Raw genomic sequence first — 17,456 nt, 5'->3', positions numbered from 1 at the left:
ATAAAATTATCAGATTTTCTCTAATGTTTATGTATTCAATATGTATTATATAGTATTTATATTATATAGTACTCTCATTTATTTATACTATTTAAATATTAAGTATATCAAAATATTTACCCCTATAAAGAAAACCACATGGTTCATTTTTCTATTTTTTATTTTTATTTGTTTATTTTTACCAGCCCAAGTTTTCATCATGTTTTAAAATAACCACATAAAAGGCCATAAAAATTTCTTGAAAAATTAATGAGACGCATACCATATTCTCTAATTTTGATTCAATTAAATATTTTTAAAGAAACCCTCCTTAAATTTTGAAAACTGATATTTTAAAAACTTAATAAATATGCGCAAATTTCTGTATGGGTTAAAGGCATAAAAACAAAACTACAAAGTAGAATGAATAATTATCTGTCAAGTCTTATGGAGTGTAGCTAAACTATAACTAAGGATGAAATGCACAGCCTTAAGTATATTTCTTTAAAAAATGAGAAACACGATGTGTTCGGGCTCGGGTGGGCGTTGGAGGTGTCAGGGTGTAGTGAACGGCGAAGACTCTTGGCCAGGCAGATGGCTTCCTGGTGGCAGGGCATGGGGGCCTCTGTGCGCCGGCAATCTCTACAGCACCAGCAACAGCGGGAGGACAGCAAGGAACTGCAGCCTTTGGTCAGCCATCAGGAGACCTCCGCCGGGGCCCTGAGTTCCCTGAGCACACAGTTCCAAAGGAGGCTGCACCTGAGAGCTGTTAATCTCAGCCTCCAGGCAGGCCCCTTCTGGGAACGCCCGGAAACAACAGAGCCAGGGCAGCAGGGCCTCCAGGTTGCAGCTCCCTCAGCTAAGAGTGCCTTGGGTGCCAAGTCCCAGGCAATCCAGGAGTCCTGCCAAAGCGGCACCAAATGGCTGGTGGAGACCCAGGTGAAGGCCAGAAGGAGGAAGAGAGGGGCACAGAAAGGCAGCGGATCACCAACTCACAGGCTGAGCCACGAGAGCACCCGGCTGTCTGGAGCCGCCCCTGCCTACTCAGCCGCAGACCCCTGGGAGAAGGAGCATCACCGCCTCTCTGCCCCAAAAGCTCACGTGCCCACCCAGTAAGGCTGTCGAGGCGGGAGGCTGCCTTCCGGAGGCCCTACTCCTCAACAGAGCCCGTCTGCTCTCGCGGTGAGTCTGACAGTGACCGAGGGCCTGCGGGGGCAGGAACTCAGCACCTCCAGAAGCTCTCCCAAGAACTGGACGAAGCTATTATGGCGGAAGAGGGTGGTCACATGACCATCTCTCTCATTCATGACGGAGGAAGTGCTCTGCAGCTCTGTCTTGCAGGAAACAAGACCTGTCTGACCACCCAGGCTTCATACCCAAGGATGTCTGTACTTCCAGTGAGCTTCCTGGAGGAAACCCCCAGGAGTCATCAGTACCCCTGGGCCATGCTAACAAGGATCTGACTAACAAGGAGCCCAGTGCCCTCCTGTTCCAGCCGCATCTGGACCCATCAGTGACTGCCTGGCACAGCCTGGGAGTGTCTTGTGGAGATCTGGCAGAGGTAGGGACGATTGTTCCTTCTACTTTTCCAGGGACTCTTGGGCTTAGAAACTTACAGTACACTTGACCTTGAGTCTTGTATTTGCTTCATCTGTAATGTGAAGTGCTAGCATCAGATGTTTGAGAGCTCTGAGCTGTGTACCTGGGTGTGTGGTTTTTGGGGAGTCATCTGCAGAATCACTCACCCACTGTGTTTCCGATGCCAAGGCTCTTGGGGGGTCCCACTCTCATCACTGCTTTTCCTACCAGGGACTCCAAGGAAGGCATAGGAGATATTTCCAGGCTTAAGACCATGGGCTCACAGATACCTATTTATATGCCCAAAGCAGAGTACTGTGGGTGTGCTGGGAGGGGTAGCCCTGTTCAAGAGCAATTTCTGCCCTTTGTAAATTATTTAAGAAACCTCCTTTGTCATTTTATTAGAAAGAAACCAGCGTGTGACTTTCCTAGATAACACTGCATTCTCATAATACTGTTTGTATTTTTTTAAAAAGAGAGAAACACTTAAAATAAATTAGTTAAGCATTCAAGTCAAGAAGCTGCACAAATAATAGTGAGAAAACTTGGAAAGAAATTATTTTTCAAGAGATATGAACAGAAATTAATGACTAGTAGACAACTTAAAAACAGGTGATTAATAAAATCAATTGATTTATTAAAAGATAAATAAAAATACATTATCAAATAAAACTAATCAAAATAATAAAGAAGCCACAAATAAATAATTTTAGGAAAAATGAAAAGAATGAATGTTTTAAAAGTCACAAGACAGCACCTTGAACAACTTTGTGTCAGCAAATTTGAAAATGTTTAAATTTCATTTTTTTCTGGAAAATGCAAATTATCAAAATTGTTTCAAGAAAAAATATAAGATATAAATAAGCCAATAACCATTAAAAATTACATCAGCAGTCAAAAATTTCTCCCTTAAAAATGAAACCATACAAAATTAGTTTTATAAGTGATTTTTCAACCAAGTCTATAAGTAAAAAGATATTCTATATCTTATTTTTAAAACTTTCCAAAGAGTAGACAAAGAAAGAAAATTATCTGTTTACAAAATCTAAGGACAGAACCAGAAAAGTACTGAGCAATTTCACTTATGAACATAAATGCAAAATTCTCAAATAAAATATTAGAAAATAAATGTCACCAGTATATAACACAACACATCATGACCAAGTCATGTTTTCTGAGGAATAAAGTGATATTTCAACATAAATAAATTATCAATATATTCCACCTCATTAACACAAGAAAAGGAGAAAAAACAAAAAATCATTTTAATAAATGCAGAAAAAGTATTTATTGCACTAGATACTCATTTATGCTAAATTTTTTTTTAGAAACCAAAATTAGAAGAGAATTTCTTTAACTTACTTGAAAAGGTATTTACCAAAAACTCCACAAACACCATAATTAATGGTGAAATTTTGTAAGCATTTTCTTTAATATAAAGAACCTCAGAAAAATTATCCAAAACTTAGAATCCGGCAAAAAAGAATACTAGGTGTTCTTTCGGCACATTTCTGGGTTTGCACCTTTAGCTAATTTTTCTATTGACCGTGCTGTTTTACAGCTCTGTAAATACAGAGATTAACTTGCAGATATTTGTCTAGTACAGATGAAAATAATTTATCTTCAGTGAAAGATATAACCTCCAAGTAAGTTTTATTGCTCTGTAGGGTACTAACCGGTTTTGTATTTAACCCAGCAATTTTATGCTCAAGTTTTTTTATTAAATTGCCTATAAATACCTTAGCTCTGAAGGGTGGTTTTTTTTTTGTTTGTTTGTTTTTTTGTTTTTGTTTTTGTTTTTTTAGACAGGGTCTGGCTGTGTTGCCCAGGTTGGAGTGCAGTGGCACACTCATGGCTCACTGCAGCCTCAACCTGCCAGGCTCAAGTGGTCCTCCCAGCTACTAGGACAGCTGAGGTGGTACACACTACCACACCGGGCTAATTCTTGTATTTTTTGTAGAGATGAGGTTTTACCATGTTGCCCAGGCTGATCTCAAAATTCCGACCTCAATTCGGGATCTGCCTACCTCTGCTTCCAAAAGTGCTGGGATTACAGACGTGAGCCACTGCGAACGACCTGAAGTATTTTTTGAACTCATTTTAACATCTTCTTGGTTCTCCCATTAATTAATCAATTGAACAAAATCCTTGACACATACCCATTTTATATTTGCATGAGTCATGATTTTACCTTTTGACAAGTACACTTAAACAGGAACAAGTGAGAGATATCTGTTAACACTACTTCAATTCATCATATAATAAAAGACCTAAAAAAGTAAAATAAATAAGATGTGTGTGTAAGGATTAGAACAGAAGAGAAATAAAGTTGTGACCATCAGATGATATGGTTGTCTGTACAGAAAATCTAAGAATTTAAAGGACAACTGTTAAAGCAATTAAGATAATTCAGCTAACTTGCTGAATACAAGGCCAATATAAAATAATTAATAGTTTGCCTAAGGACTTAGAAACGAAGGTCATAAAAAGTAACTTGAAAAGATACGATTTACAAAACCAACAACAACCAAAAATGTACCTAGGAATAATTATAATAGAAGGTGTTCACAATCTTTTTGGAAAAAAGTACAAAATTTTATTGAAAGATATGATAGAAGGCCTAAATTACAAGACATATTATACCCATAAATAGGAATACTTAATACCAGAAAAGTGTCTATTTTCTGAACTTCTGTAAATTAAATGGAATTTCATTAAAATCCGAGCAATATATTTTTATGGAAACTGATTGTTTTAAAAAATTTATATGGGAGAGTAAAGTATCATGAATAGTTAAGACCATTTTAAAGACTTGTCTTAACCATATATCAACAGGATACCATTATATTTACAGGATGATGTGATATTGGTTCATAGACAAATAGATAAGTGGAATAGAATAGCAAGCCCAGAAACAGATGGAAGTGTACAAGAAATTTAGTTTATCATAGGAAAAGCTTTACAAATTAACAGAGGAAAGGGTGGGTGCGGTGGTTGCTGCACTACAGCCTGGACAACAGAGCAAGACCCTGTCTCAAAACAAACAAACAAACAAACAAAAAACAAATTAACAGAGAAAAGTGTTGGTGTGATTGATTTATTATATGAAAAAAATTTCCCTGACTTACGCCTTAAGCAAAAATAAATTTCATACAGATTAAAGATTTAAATGTGAAAAACAAAACTCAAAATTTTTAGATTAAAAAATGAGAATATGTTTATTATATTGGGGTAGGGAGGGATGTTTTAACTAAGCCCCCCAAAAAGAAAAGACTATAATGAACTTCTAATAGTAAAAGTTTAAGTCATCATGAACGTAACTGAAAGATAATTGTCAGGCAGGGAAAAGTAATTCACAACACAGAAAAGGGATTTATATCAAATATATGATGAATTATTACAGACAAAGTAGAAAAATGATTTAAAAAGTCATCCACACCCCCTCCACCCCAAATAGGTAATGGATATGAGCAGGCAAATCACAAAAACAGAAAGCATAATGATGAGTAAACAGGATAGTAATGTCACTAGTAATCTGGGCAAAAAAAAATGAAAACGAAGAATCATTTCATACCTATCAGATTGTGAGATGTAAACATTAATAATACCAAATATTAAGAGGTGATGTGGACCAATGATTACTTTTTTTAGAATCCGGTGGAAGTATAAATTGGTGTAACCACTTTGGAAAGCAATTTTGTAATGCACAAACATTTCAAAATTTGCAGATGTTTTTGAAACAAGAGAATTTGGCAATATCCAGTATATCTGATAATGTGCATATCCTATGACCATCAATTTCTTGTTTAGTCCTATTATCATAGAAAAGCTCTCATCAGAGACATAAAGATGTCCATTTGACACATTGTTTGTAATAGTGAAAACTAGAACCAAACACATCTCCACTAACAGGTGACCAAAAGCATAAGATGTGGTATCTTCCTATGATGCAAAACAACACAGCATTTAAAATGAATAAGCAAGAGCCATATGAATTTACATTGATAAATGTCAGGAATACATAGGTTGAGTGTATAAAATAGGTTTCCAAGTATTAAGTAGAGTATAATTCCTTTTGCACATATTTTGGAAACCAGACAAAACAATATTATTTTAAAAATCTAGCCAGCCTACATGGCAGGTAATGATAATATTTGGTTTTGGATTCAAAGAGAGGGAACTAGGATTTGAGCATTCAACTTGATATGTAGTGTAAACATTTATTCATTGTTGGTGTTTCATGCATGCCTCTATGTGCTTTTCTGTATTTATAGTTTAAAAAGAAAATAAATGAATTAAGGAAAATAGTGCATAATAAACAGAAGTTAAGAAATCAAATACACAGCCATAAAAAAGAACAAAATCATGTCCTTTGCAGCAACATGAATGCAGCTTGAGGCCATTATTCTAAGCAAATTTATTCAGAAACAAAATTAAATACTGCATGTACTCACTTATAAGTGAGAGCTAAACATTGGGTATATGTGGACACAAATATGAAAACAATAGATACTTGGGACTACAAAAGTCAGGAGGGGGTGAGGTAAGGGTTAAAAAACCTTGGATGCTATGTTCCATACTTGTGTGATGGGATCATGAAAGCCCAAACCTCAAAGCATTGTGCAATATACCCATGTAATAAACCTGCACATGTACCTCCTAAATCTAAAAAAAAAAAAAGAAAACCGTAACAATTCTATCATAGAGTAACATTACAAAAAAGAAATCAAATAACATAAGGCTTCTTGATGGCATAGTTTCTTCTCACACTTTTGGCAAATAGCTAAGGTATCTAGATTCCATTGGGCATTGCATTGGGTGTATGGATTGTCTGCAAGATAGATACAATTCTGGCTGAAACTCTGAAGAGAACACAGGCAAGTTAAATTATAATCACAATAGTGTAAAAAGAAAAACTGTCAACATGTAGAAGTATACAGCATTAATGCAGTTATATAAGAGAACCACTGTATTGAGTAGAATGCCTCTGGATGTAACAGAAACTAGCTTAAACAATTATAGGAATTTATTGATTTGAATAACTGGCACGTTTAAAGGTAGATCAGGATAGGTTTGATTCAACAGCTAAAAAACATCATCCACTAGCAAATTTCTTACCACTTCTAAATTCTTCAATCCATGGGGGTCAGCTCAGTATGGATCTACTGTTGGCTCCCCCTTGTGGTGATGGGTGATTACCAAATTATCACAGTTTTATGTTTTTCCTGTGCATGACCAGGGAGAGAGACAAGAGAGGCTGTTTTGGAAGAAATAAGTACAATTCTTTCTTTAGCAGCTTCCAGCAGATTTTTTTCCCAAAGCCTTGATACTGCTGTATTCCCAACACTGGGCAAAATGAAGACTCTTAATTAAGATCTGTTCAACTGACCTGCATCTCCACCGATAATCGGCTCATAAAACACTCAGCGTAATATCAAAAAGCCCAGCGTTTGTAAGGAACAAAATGCTTTTGTCTTTATACATATTACCAAATATTTATTAATATTTAATTCATCTATTTTAAAAATTTGCAGCATTTTTCTCCTGAAAGTATTGTCTTGAGTTGTGAGATGTCGTTTTTTAATACAGTCAGCCCTTTGTATCTGTGTATTCCATGTCCACGAATTCAACTAACCATGAATAAAAAGTATTGGAAAAAAAAATACAACAAAAAGTTAAAGATTTTCAAAACCAATTTAGAATAATAACTATTTACATAATATTTACATTGTACTAGGTATTATAAGTAATCTGGAGATGATTTAATGTATACAGACGGATACGTTCAGATTATTTGCAAATACTACAGGGACTTGAGCATGCATGGATTTTGGCATCTACACTGTTTCTGGAAGGAATCCTCTGTGGATTTTGAGTGACAACTGTTTGTCTCTGTTCTGAAAGTTATAATCACAAATTATAGAATATGCGACTATGTTACTTAGAAATGTATAATGATGTTCCGGGCGTGGTGGCTCACGCCTGTAATCCCAGCACTTTGGGAAGCCGAGGCCGGCGTATCTCCTGAGGTCGGGAGTTTGAGACCAGCCTGACCAATATGGAGAAACCCCGTCTCTACTAATAATACAAACATTAGCCGGGCATGGTGGCGTTCACGCCTGTAATCCCAGCTACTTGGGAGGCTGAGGCAGGAGAATCGCTTAAACCCGGGAGGCGGAGGTTGCGATGAGCCCAGATCGCGCCATTGCACTCCAGCCTGGGCAACAAGAGCCAAACTCCGTCCTGCCCCACTCCAAAAAAAAAGAAAAGAAAAAAAGAAATGTGTAATGATGTAATAGAAAATAAGTGTGTAAGGATGATTATTTTTATCTCGAATATAAAATCATAACTAAGGAACAGTAAAAGCAGTAGGGGTAAATATGGATAAATAATTCATAAGTTGGTAAAATTCTACATAGCCTTGATATAAAAACCAGAAACTATAAAAAAAGATAAATTCAACTACCTCGAAATTAAAATAGAGTACATAAAACTATAAAGAACGGTGGATATAGAAACAATGAACTAGGAATTAATATTTATAATACACGTGATTTATGGGTTAATTGCTGTAAATTATAAGAAATATTACAATATAAAATTACTTTATTGTAATAACTACAGGAAATAAAAAATGGCAAGAGTAATAAAACATAATCCACAGAAAAATACAAATAACTAACAAATATATGAAAAGATGCTACATCTGACTACCAATGAAAGAAATATAAATTCAAGCAGTGAGATATTTTTCTTAGAAAATATTAAAACGATGATCCTAGTGATGAAAACATTCCATTCTAGTGTAAACATTACATTCTACAATGCAAGTTAGTATAACTTTATGCAAAGCAGTTTGGAAATATCTATTTAAAATAAAATTACATTCAAAATTAAAATATTGATGATTTTCAAGTCAAAAATTCTACTTCTAAGAAGTTTTCCTGAGAAAAAGTTGCACAAATGCAGAAAGATTTATCTGTGTAGGTATTCATTGCAACTCTGTTTTCATAGTAAAAATTAGAAACCACTTAATTGTTCATCAATTGCGAGCCAATTAAAAAACATACATATCTATAGAAATTATGCAATTCTTAAAATAGTAATGTTATATCTATACATGCTGACAAAGATAACTACTGAAGTGATAAAAATTCCCAAACTATATACAACCTGATCACATTTTTGTAAAATACATGATCTAGGTGTTTGAATGTGTATTTTAAAAATCCAGAAGAGTGTACATCATAGGAAAATTTGTAATTATCTCTTGGGGATGGGATTATGAAAAAGTAACATTTTTTATGTAAACATTCTACGTTGTTTAAATATTTTACAATGGGCATGTAACACTTTTGTTACCAGAAGTATATCTAATTTTACATATTTAAATACATAATTTTTACATTATGTTTTTATTACATTATAAATATAATTTTTATGACCTCTAAATGAAGGCATAAAAGCAATAAAAATGGAATATTGCAGTATGATGATGATTTTGAGATGGGAATGGCAGGAGACTGTGACATTCTAGGGAGCTTATAACATCAGCACTTGGTACAGCACATTTTGCTTTGTAGGTACAAAAATGCTTACCGATGATTCTCAAAATGTATAAAAGATCATCGCCAATCAGCTTCTGAGGTTTTCTATGATTATTAATGGTGATCCATTTTGCTTTAATAAAGTAAAATGTTCTATCTAATGATAGTTATAGCAGACAACCAAAACTATCTGGCTATGAAAAAAAAATCTCCCTTCTCTTTGTCATATTTTATCATTTATTTACTAAGTATTTAGGGCTAAGGATTTAAAGATAAATAATAGTGAATATGCCTTTAAGTAACTTGAATTCTGATGAGAAGCCAAACAAATAATAAAGAAACAGAAGATAGGTATTAATACATTGAAATAAAGTGATAGTTGAGTCAGAGATGAAATAGGATTCTGTGCTTAGAAATTAAGCTGGTCTCCCTGTATGTAATGGTAGATATTACATTTCACTTTTAGGTAGATTTTTACTCTGTGATAAAATACCTAATTATAATTGTCTCTTAGTTATATAAGTTAGGGTGAATATAGTTTGGGAAATTGGCATTTGGGACTTTTCATGGAGAGCCGAGAAAGATAATATTGTACAGCAACTGTCCTCAAACATTTTACAGTCCCCAACCTTTTTGGTACCAAGGACTGGTTTCACCAAAGACAGTTTTTCCATGCACCAGGACAGAGAGATGGTTTTGAGATTATTCAAGTGCATTATATTTATAGTGCACTTTATTTCTATTATTATTACATTGTAATATATAATAAAGTAATTATACAGCTCACCATCTTGTGGAATTGGTGGGATCCCTGAGCTTGTTTTCTTGCAACTAGATGGTCCCATCTAGGTATGGTGGGAGATAGTGACAGATCATCAGGCATTAGATTATCATAAAGAACATGCAACCTAGATCCTCTGCATGCACAGTTCATAATAGGGTCTATGCTCCTATGAGAGGCTGATGCCACCACTGATCTTACAGGTGGTGGAGCTCAGGCCCTAATGTGAGCAATGAGGAGTGGTTGCAAATACAGATGAAGTTACTCACCCACCACTCACCTCCTGCTGTGTGGCCTGGTTCTAATTAGGCTACAGAACAGTAGCAAGGGATGGGGCCAGTACCATTGCCTGGGGGTTGGGGACCCCTGTTGTACAGAGTGCAACAATTAGGAGACCCAGTTACAGGATTAGCAGAGGGAATCACCCTGAGTGGCAAATATCCAAATCACAATGAGGTGACCCTGTACATAACATGGCCACAGAGTGTGGTTGATGCTGTAAACTTCCATGGACCCCGCTATTCTGACACAGCAGTATTTTTAAGGAAAAAAAATCTGAGCTTAGATATAAGCTAAAAAGTGGTAAGCTGGGTACCCAACATTGACCCCATGAGGCCTCGCCATCAGTATATGTCAAATTGGCAGAACAAGTCTTCAAATTATGACATCATGAGCTAATAAGAAGAAGCAACATGAGTTTATGAGATGCAGATTAAATAAATCTCTAGAGTATCTGGACAATGAGGGATAAGAGAGGATAATAGACATATTCTCAAATAGGTTAGGTGGCTCATGTTGTAATCCCAGTACTTTGAGAGGCTGAGGTGTGATGATCGCTTGAAGCCAGGAGTTTGCAACCAGCCTGGGCAACATAGCAAGACCCTGTATCTACCAAACGAGTTTTTAAAAAATTAGCTGGGTGCCCAGGCATGGTGGCTCATGCCTGTAATCCCAGCACTTTGGGTGGCCGAGGCGGGTGGATCACTTGAGGTCAGGAGTTCAAGATCAGCCTGGCCAACATGGTGAAACCTCATCTCTACTAAAAATATAAAAATTAGCCAGGTGTGGTGGTGCTCACCTGTAATCCCAGCTAGTCAGGAGGCTGAGACACAAGAATTGCTTGAACCTAAGAAGTAGAGGTTGCAGTGAGCCAAGATTGTGCCACTACACTCCAGCCTGAGCGACAAAGCAAGACTCTCTCTCTCTCCTCTCTCTCTCTCTCTCTCACACACACACACACACACACACTAGCTGGACATGGTGGTGTGTACCTGTAGTCCCAGCTACTCAGGAGGGTGAGGCAGGAGGATTGCTTAAGCCCAGTCATTCAAGGATGCAGTGGGCTATGACCTCACCACTTCATTCCAGCCTGGGTGACAGAGTAAGACCCTGCCTCTAAAAAAATTGAAAGAAAATAAAAATGAAAATAAAAGGCAGCAAATGGATACCTGCGGAATAAGAAGATAACAGTGGAGTGAAATTGTTTTGAATTCGAGTTGGGAAATTTGAGACTCTAAATATTGCTTTCTTCATTATAATTATGCCAATTTTAAAAGACAAGAGAATAAAGCAGAAGAAAAAACTTCAGAGTTTGAAGACAAGGTTTTCCAATTAACCCAATCCAACAAAGACCAAGAAAAAAGAGTAAGAAAAAAATGAACAAAGCCTCCAAGAAGTTTGGGATAATGTTAAATGACCAAACCTAAGAATAATCAGAGTTTCTGAGAAGGAAGAGAAATCTACAAGTTTGGAAAATATATTTGTGGGAATAATCGAGGAAAACTTCCCCAACCTTGTTAGAGACTAGACATTGAAATACAAGAAGCTCAAAGAACACCTGGGAAATTCACTGCAAAAAGATCATCACCTAGGCACATTGTCATCAGGTTATCTAAAGTCAAAATGAAGAAAAGAATCTTAAGAGCTGCAAGGCAAAAGCATCAGGCAACCTATAAAGGAAAACCTATCAGATTAACAACAGATTTCTCAGCAGAAACCCACCAAACTAGAAGAGATTGGGGCCCTATCTTCAGCCTCCTTAAACAAAACACTTATCAGCCAAGAATTCTGTATCCAGTCAAACTAAGCTTCATAAATGAAGGAAAGATACAATCTTCTTCAGACAAAAAAATACTGAGAGAATTCACCACTACCAAGCCACCACTACAAGAACTGCTAAAAGGAGCTCTAAATCTTGAAACAAGTCATGGAAACACATCAAAAGCATAAATCTCACAGGACCTATAAAACAAAAATACACTTAAAAAAAAGTTACACAGGCAACAAATAGCATGATGAATGGAATGGTACCTCACATCTCAATGCTAATGTTGAATGTAAATGGCCTAAATGCTCCACTTAAAAGATACAGAATTGCAGAATGGGTAAGAGTTTGCCAACCCAAGTATCTGCTGCCTTCAAGAGACTCACCTAATACAGAGGACTCATATAAACTTAAAATGTGGAAAAACGACATTCCATGCAAATGGACACCAAAAGTGAGCAAAAATAGCTATTCTTATATCAGACAAAACAAACTTTAAAGCAACACCAATTAAAAAAGACAAAGAGGGACATTATACAATGATAAAAGACTTGTCCAACAGAAAAATGTTAGAATCCTAAATATATATGCACCTAACACTGGAGCTCCCAAGTTTATAAAACAATTACTACTGTACCTAAGTAATGGACCTAAGAATTACTTATAAGTAATTCACTATAATTCCTTATAAGAATTACTTATAAGTAATTCCCTTATAAGTAATTACTTATAACAATTACTATTGGACCTAAGACAATAACATAATAATAGTGGGGGATTATAATACTCCACTGACAGCACTAGACAGGTCATTGAGAAAGAAAGTCAACAAAGAAACAATGGATTTAAACTATGCCCTGGAATAAATGGACTTCACAGACATTTAACAGAACATTCTACCCAACAAACACAGAATATACATTCTGTTCTTGAGTGCATGGAACTTTCTCCAAGACAGACCATATGATAGGCCACAAAACAAGTCTCAGTAAATTTAAGAAAATTGAAATTATACCAAGTACTCTCTCAGACAACAGTGGACTAAAACTGGAAATCAACTCCAAAAGGAACCCTCAAAACCATGCAAAGACATGGAAATTAAATAACCTGCTCCTGAATGATCATTGGGTAAAAAATGAAATCAAGATGGAAATTAAAAAATTCTTTGAAGTGAACAATAATACTGACATAACCTATCAAAACTTCTGGGATACAGCAAAGATTATGCTAAGAGGAAATTTCATAGCCTTAAATGCCTACATCAAAAAGTCTGAAAGAGTACAAATACACAATCTAAGGTCATACTTCAATAAACTAGAGAAACAAGAACAAACCCAAACCCAGGAGAAGAAAGGAAATAAGAAAAATCGAGGTAGAAGTAAATGAAATTGACACACAAAAAAATACAAAAGATAGATGAAACAAAAAGCTGATTCTTTGAAAAGATAAAAAAAAAAAAAAGATACATCATTAGCAAGAATAACCAAGAAAAGAAAAGAGAAAATCTAGATAAGCTCAATTAGAAATGAAACAGGAGATATTACAACCAACACCACAGAAATACAAAAGATCATTCAAGGCTACTATGGATATCTTTACACACATAAACTAGAAAACCTAGAGGAGGTGGATAAATTGCTGGGAAGATACAACCCTCCTAGCTTAAATCAGGAAGAATCAGATACCCTGAACAGACCAATATACAAGCAGCAAGATTGAAATGGTGATAAAAAAATTACCAACAAAAAAAAATTCGGGAGCAGACAGATTCACAGCTGAATTCTACCAGACATTCAAAGAAGAATTGGTACCAATCCTGTTGACACTATTCCACAAGATAGAGAAAGAGGGAATCCTCCCTAAATCATTCTATGAAGGCAGTATCACCATAATACCAAAATCAGGAAAGGACATAACCAAAAAAAGAAAACTACAGACCAATATCCCTGATAAACATAGATGCAAAAATCCTTAACAAAATACTAGCTAACCAAATCCAACAACATATCAAAAAGGTAATCCACCATGATCAAGTGGGTTTCATACCAGGGATGCAGGGATTGCTTAACATATGCAAGTCAATAAATGTGATACACCACAAACAGAATTAAAAGCAAAAATCACATGATCATCTCAATAGATGCAGAAAAAGCATTTGACAAACTCCAGCATCACTTTATGATTAAAACCCTCAACAAAATTGACATAGAAGGGACATACCTTAATGTAATAAAAGCCATCTATGACAAACCCACAGCCAACATAATATTTAAAGGGGAAAAGTTGAAAACATTCCCTCTGAGAACAGGAACAAGACAAGGATGCCCACTTTCACCACATCTCTTCAACACAGTACTGGAAGTCCTAACCAGAGCAATCAGACAAGAAAAACAAATAAAGGGCATCCAAATAGGTAAAGAGGAAGTCAAATTGTTGCTGTTTGCTGAAAACTCTAAAGATTCCAAAAAGCTACTAGAACTGATAAATGAATGCAGCAAAGTTTCAGGATACAAAATTAATGTACACAAATCCATAGCTCTGCTATACGCCAGCAGTGACTAAGCTGAGAATCAAATCAAGAACTCAACTGCTTTTACAATAACTGCAAAAAAAAAAAAAAAAAAAAAAAACTTAGGAACATACCTAACCAAGGAGGTGAAAGACCTCAACAAGGAAAATTACAAAACACTGCTGAAAGAAATCACAGATGACACAAACAAATGGAAACATATCCCATGCTCGTAGAAGGGTAGAATCAATATTGTGAAAATGACCATACTACCAAAAGCAATCTACAAATTCAATGCAATTCCTATCAAAATACCACCATCATTCTTCATAGAACTAGAAAAAACAATCCTAAAATCCACACAGAACCAAAAAAGAGCCCCCATAGCCAATGCAAGACTAAGCAAAAAGAACAAATCTGAAGCCATCACATTATCTGACTTCAACCTATACTATAAGGCCATAGTCACCCAAACAGCATGGCACTGGTATAAAAATACACACATAGGTCAATGGAACAGAATAGAGAACCCATAAATAAACCCAAATACTCACAGCTAACTGATCCTTGACAAAACAAACAAAAACATAAAGTGGGGAAAGGACCCTATTCTACAAATGGTGCTGGAATAATTGGCTAGCCACATGTAGGAGAATGAAACTGGATCCCCATTTCTCACCTTATATAAAAATTAACTCAAGATGGATCAAGGACTTAAATCTAAGGCCTGAAACTATAAAAATTCTAGAAGATATCCTCAGAAAAACCCTCCTAGACCCTGGCTCAGGCAAGGATTTCATGACCAAGAACCCAAAAGCAAATGCAATAAAAACAAAGATAATTATCAGGGACTTTAATTAAACTAAAGAACTTTTGCCTGGCAAAAGGACCAGCCAGCAGAGTAAACAGACACCTCACAGAGTGGGAGAAAATCTTTACAACCTATCCATCTGACAAAGGACTAATATCCAGAATTGACAACAAACTCAACTAAATCAACAAGAAAAAAAAAAATCCCATCAAAAAGTGGGCTAAGGACATGAACAGACAATTCTCCAAAGAAGATATATAAATGGCCAGCAAACATATGAAAAAATGCTCAACATTGCTAATGATCAGGGAAATGCAAATCAAAACCCCAATGCGATACCACCTTACTCCTACAAAAATGGCCACATTAAAAAAACTCAAAAAATAATAGATGTTGGCGTGGATGTGATGAAAAAGGAATACTTCTTTTTTTTTGTTATTATTATACTTTAAGTTCTAGGGTACATGTGCACAACGTGCAGGTTTGTTACATATGTATACATGTGCCACATTGGTGTGTTGCACCCATCGACTCGTCAGCACCCATCAACTTGTCATTTACATCAGGTATAACTCCCAATGCCATCCCTCCCCCCTCCCCCCTCCCCCCTCCCCACAGTAGCCCCAGTGTGTGATGTTCCCCTTCCCCGTGTCCAAGTGATCTCATTGTTCAATTCCCACCTATGAGTGAGAACATGTGGTGTTTGGTTTTCTGTTCTTGTGATAGTTTGCTGAGAATGATGGTTTCCAGCTGCATCCATGTCCCTACAAAGGACACGAACTCATCTGAAAAGGGAATACTTCTACACTATGGAAAACAATGTGGAGATTCCTTAAAGATCCAAAAGTAGAACTACCATTTGACCCAGCAATCCCACTATTGGGTACCTACCCAGAGGAAAAGAAGTCATTATATGAAAAAGATACTTGCACTGCATGTTTTTAGCAGCACAATTCGCAATTACAAAAGTGTAGAACCAACCTAAATGCCCATAAATCAACAAGTGGATAAAGAAGCTGTGGTGTATGTGGTGTATATATACAATGGAATATTACTCAGCCATAAAAAGGAATGAATTAATAGCATCAGCAGCAACTTGGATGGGATTGGAGACTATTATTCTAAGTGTAGTAACTCAGGAATGGAAAGCCAAACATCATATGTTCTCACTCATAAGTGGGAGCTAAGCTATGAGGATTCAAAGGCATAAGAATGACACAATGGACTTTAGGGACTGTGGGGGAAAGGGTGGGAAGCGGGTGAGGGATAAAAGACTACAAATTGGGTTCAGTGTATGCTGCTTGGGTGATGCTCAAAATCTCACGAATCGCCACTAAAGAACTTACTCATGTACCCAAATACCACCATATTTTAAACTATGAAAATAAAAAAGTTTAAATAAATGAATAAATAAAAGATAAGGGAATAGAAGCTCAGGAGGTTAACAAAATCAACCAAAGGTACCCACCTTTTAAGCAGCAGGAATAGGAATGAAACCCAGAGTGCCGAGTAACACAGCTGACGTGTCTTATCATGTTTACCCGACTACCTTCTTGGTGTATCCCTTTGAAGTCTAATAGGCACCTCAAACCTGACTGGACAAAATAGGACTCTTGACTTTTCTGTCTGTGCTCCAAATTCACTTCCCCACAAGTTTTCCCAATTTCAATTATGACCTTATCCATCCAGCTGCTGAGGCTCCCATCTTAAGAGGCTCCTTAATTTAAAAATCTTTGCCATACAACTCCCTCCAGTTAATCAGTAGATCCCACAGACTCTATCTCTAAAATATACTGCCATTAATACTGCTCATCTATCATTTTTTTGTTCTGATAATGGCAATAGCCTCTAAGTTGGTCATCTAGTAGAATAAGCCTTAAAATAGTTATATCATATGCTGCTGAGAACTCATGTCTTCTTAATAATTTATCCTCCACACAGAAGTCAAAGTGAGCCTCTCCTTTAGACATTTGTCGGAATTGAGTAAGGTGTCAGCCTCCATGGCCTTTGGCTGTAGCTTATGGGGGAGCACCCTGTTCTGTTCCCCAAGCAGAGGAGAGGAGAAATGTCATAACACTCTATCATTATATATCATTATAGAATGTCATAACATTCTATCCATTATGTGGAAATAAATGAAGGACACCCAAATGAGAAGTGAGGTTATTTACTTAGAGCTTTGCTATAGCAGATGTGTCAGCCACCAT

General features: G+C 36.3%; 1 protein-coding gene and 1 long non-coding RNA gene across 2 annotated transcripts; one reads left to right on the top strand and one right to left on the bottom strand.

Moving 5' to 3' along the window:
- The first annotated feature begins 573 nt into the window (after positions 1-573).
- Positions 574-1,442, top strand: LOC117084925 (protein PIMREG-like). The gene is given in 2 exon segments (XM_033213328.1): positions 574-1,066; positions 1,069-1,442. Coding segments are annotated over 2 exon segments (867 nt in total).
- Positions 1,443-6,862: 5,420 nt separating this feature from the next.
- LOC117086403 lies at positions 6,863-16,838 on the bottom strand. The gene is made up of 3 exons (XR_004438323.1): positions 16,718-16,838; positions 9,892-9,949; positions 6,863-7,187 (listed from the first exon to the last, which is right to left on the bottom strand). It is a non-coding gene; the product is annotated as an uncharacterized LOC117086403 (long non-coding RNA).
- Between the last annotated feature and the right edge of the window lie 618 nt (positions 16,839-17,456).

This window comes from Trachypithecus francoisi, unplaced genomic scaffold (genome assembly GCF_009764315.1).
Source record: "Trachypithecus francoisi isolate TF-2019V2 unplaced genomic scaffold, Tfra_2.0 Lachesis_group1, whole genome shotgun sequence".
NCBI classification, from domain to species: domain Eukaryota; kingdom Metazoa; phylum Chordata; class Mammalia; order Primates; family Cercopithecidae; genus Trachypithecus; species Trachypithecus francoisi.
The sequence above is the reverse complement of the archived record's forward strand: the minus strand, read 5'-3'. Positions and strand labels throughout refer to the sequence as shown.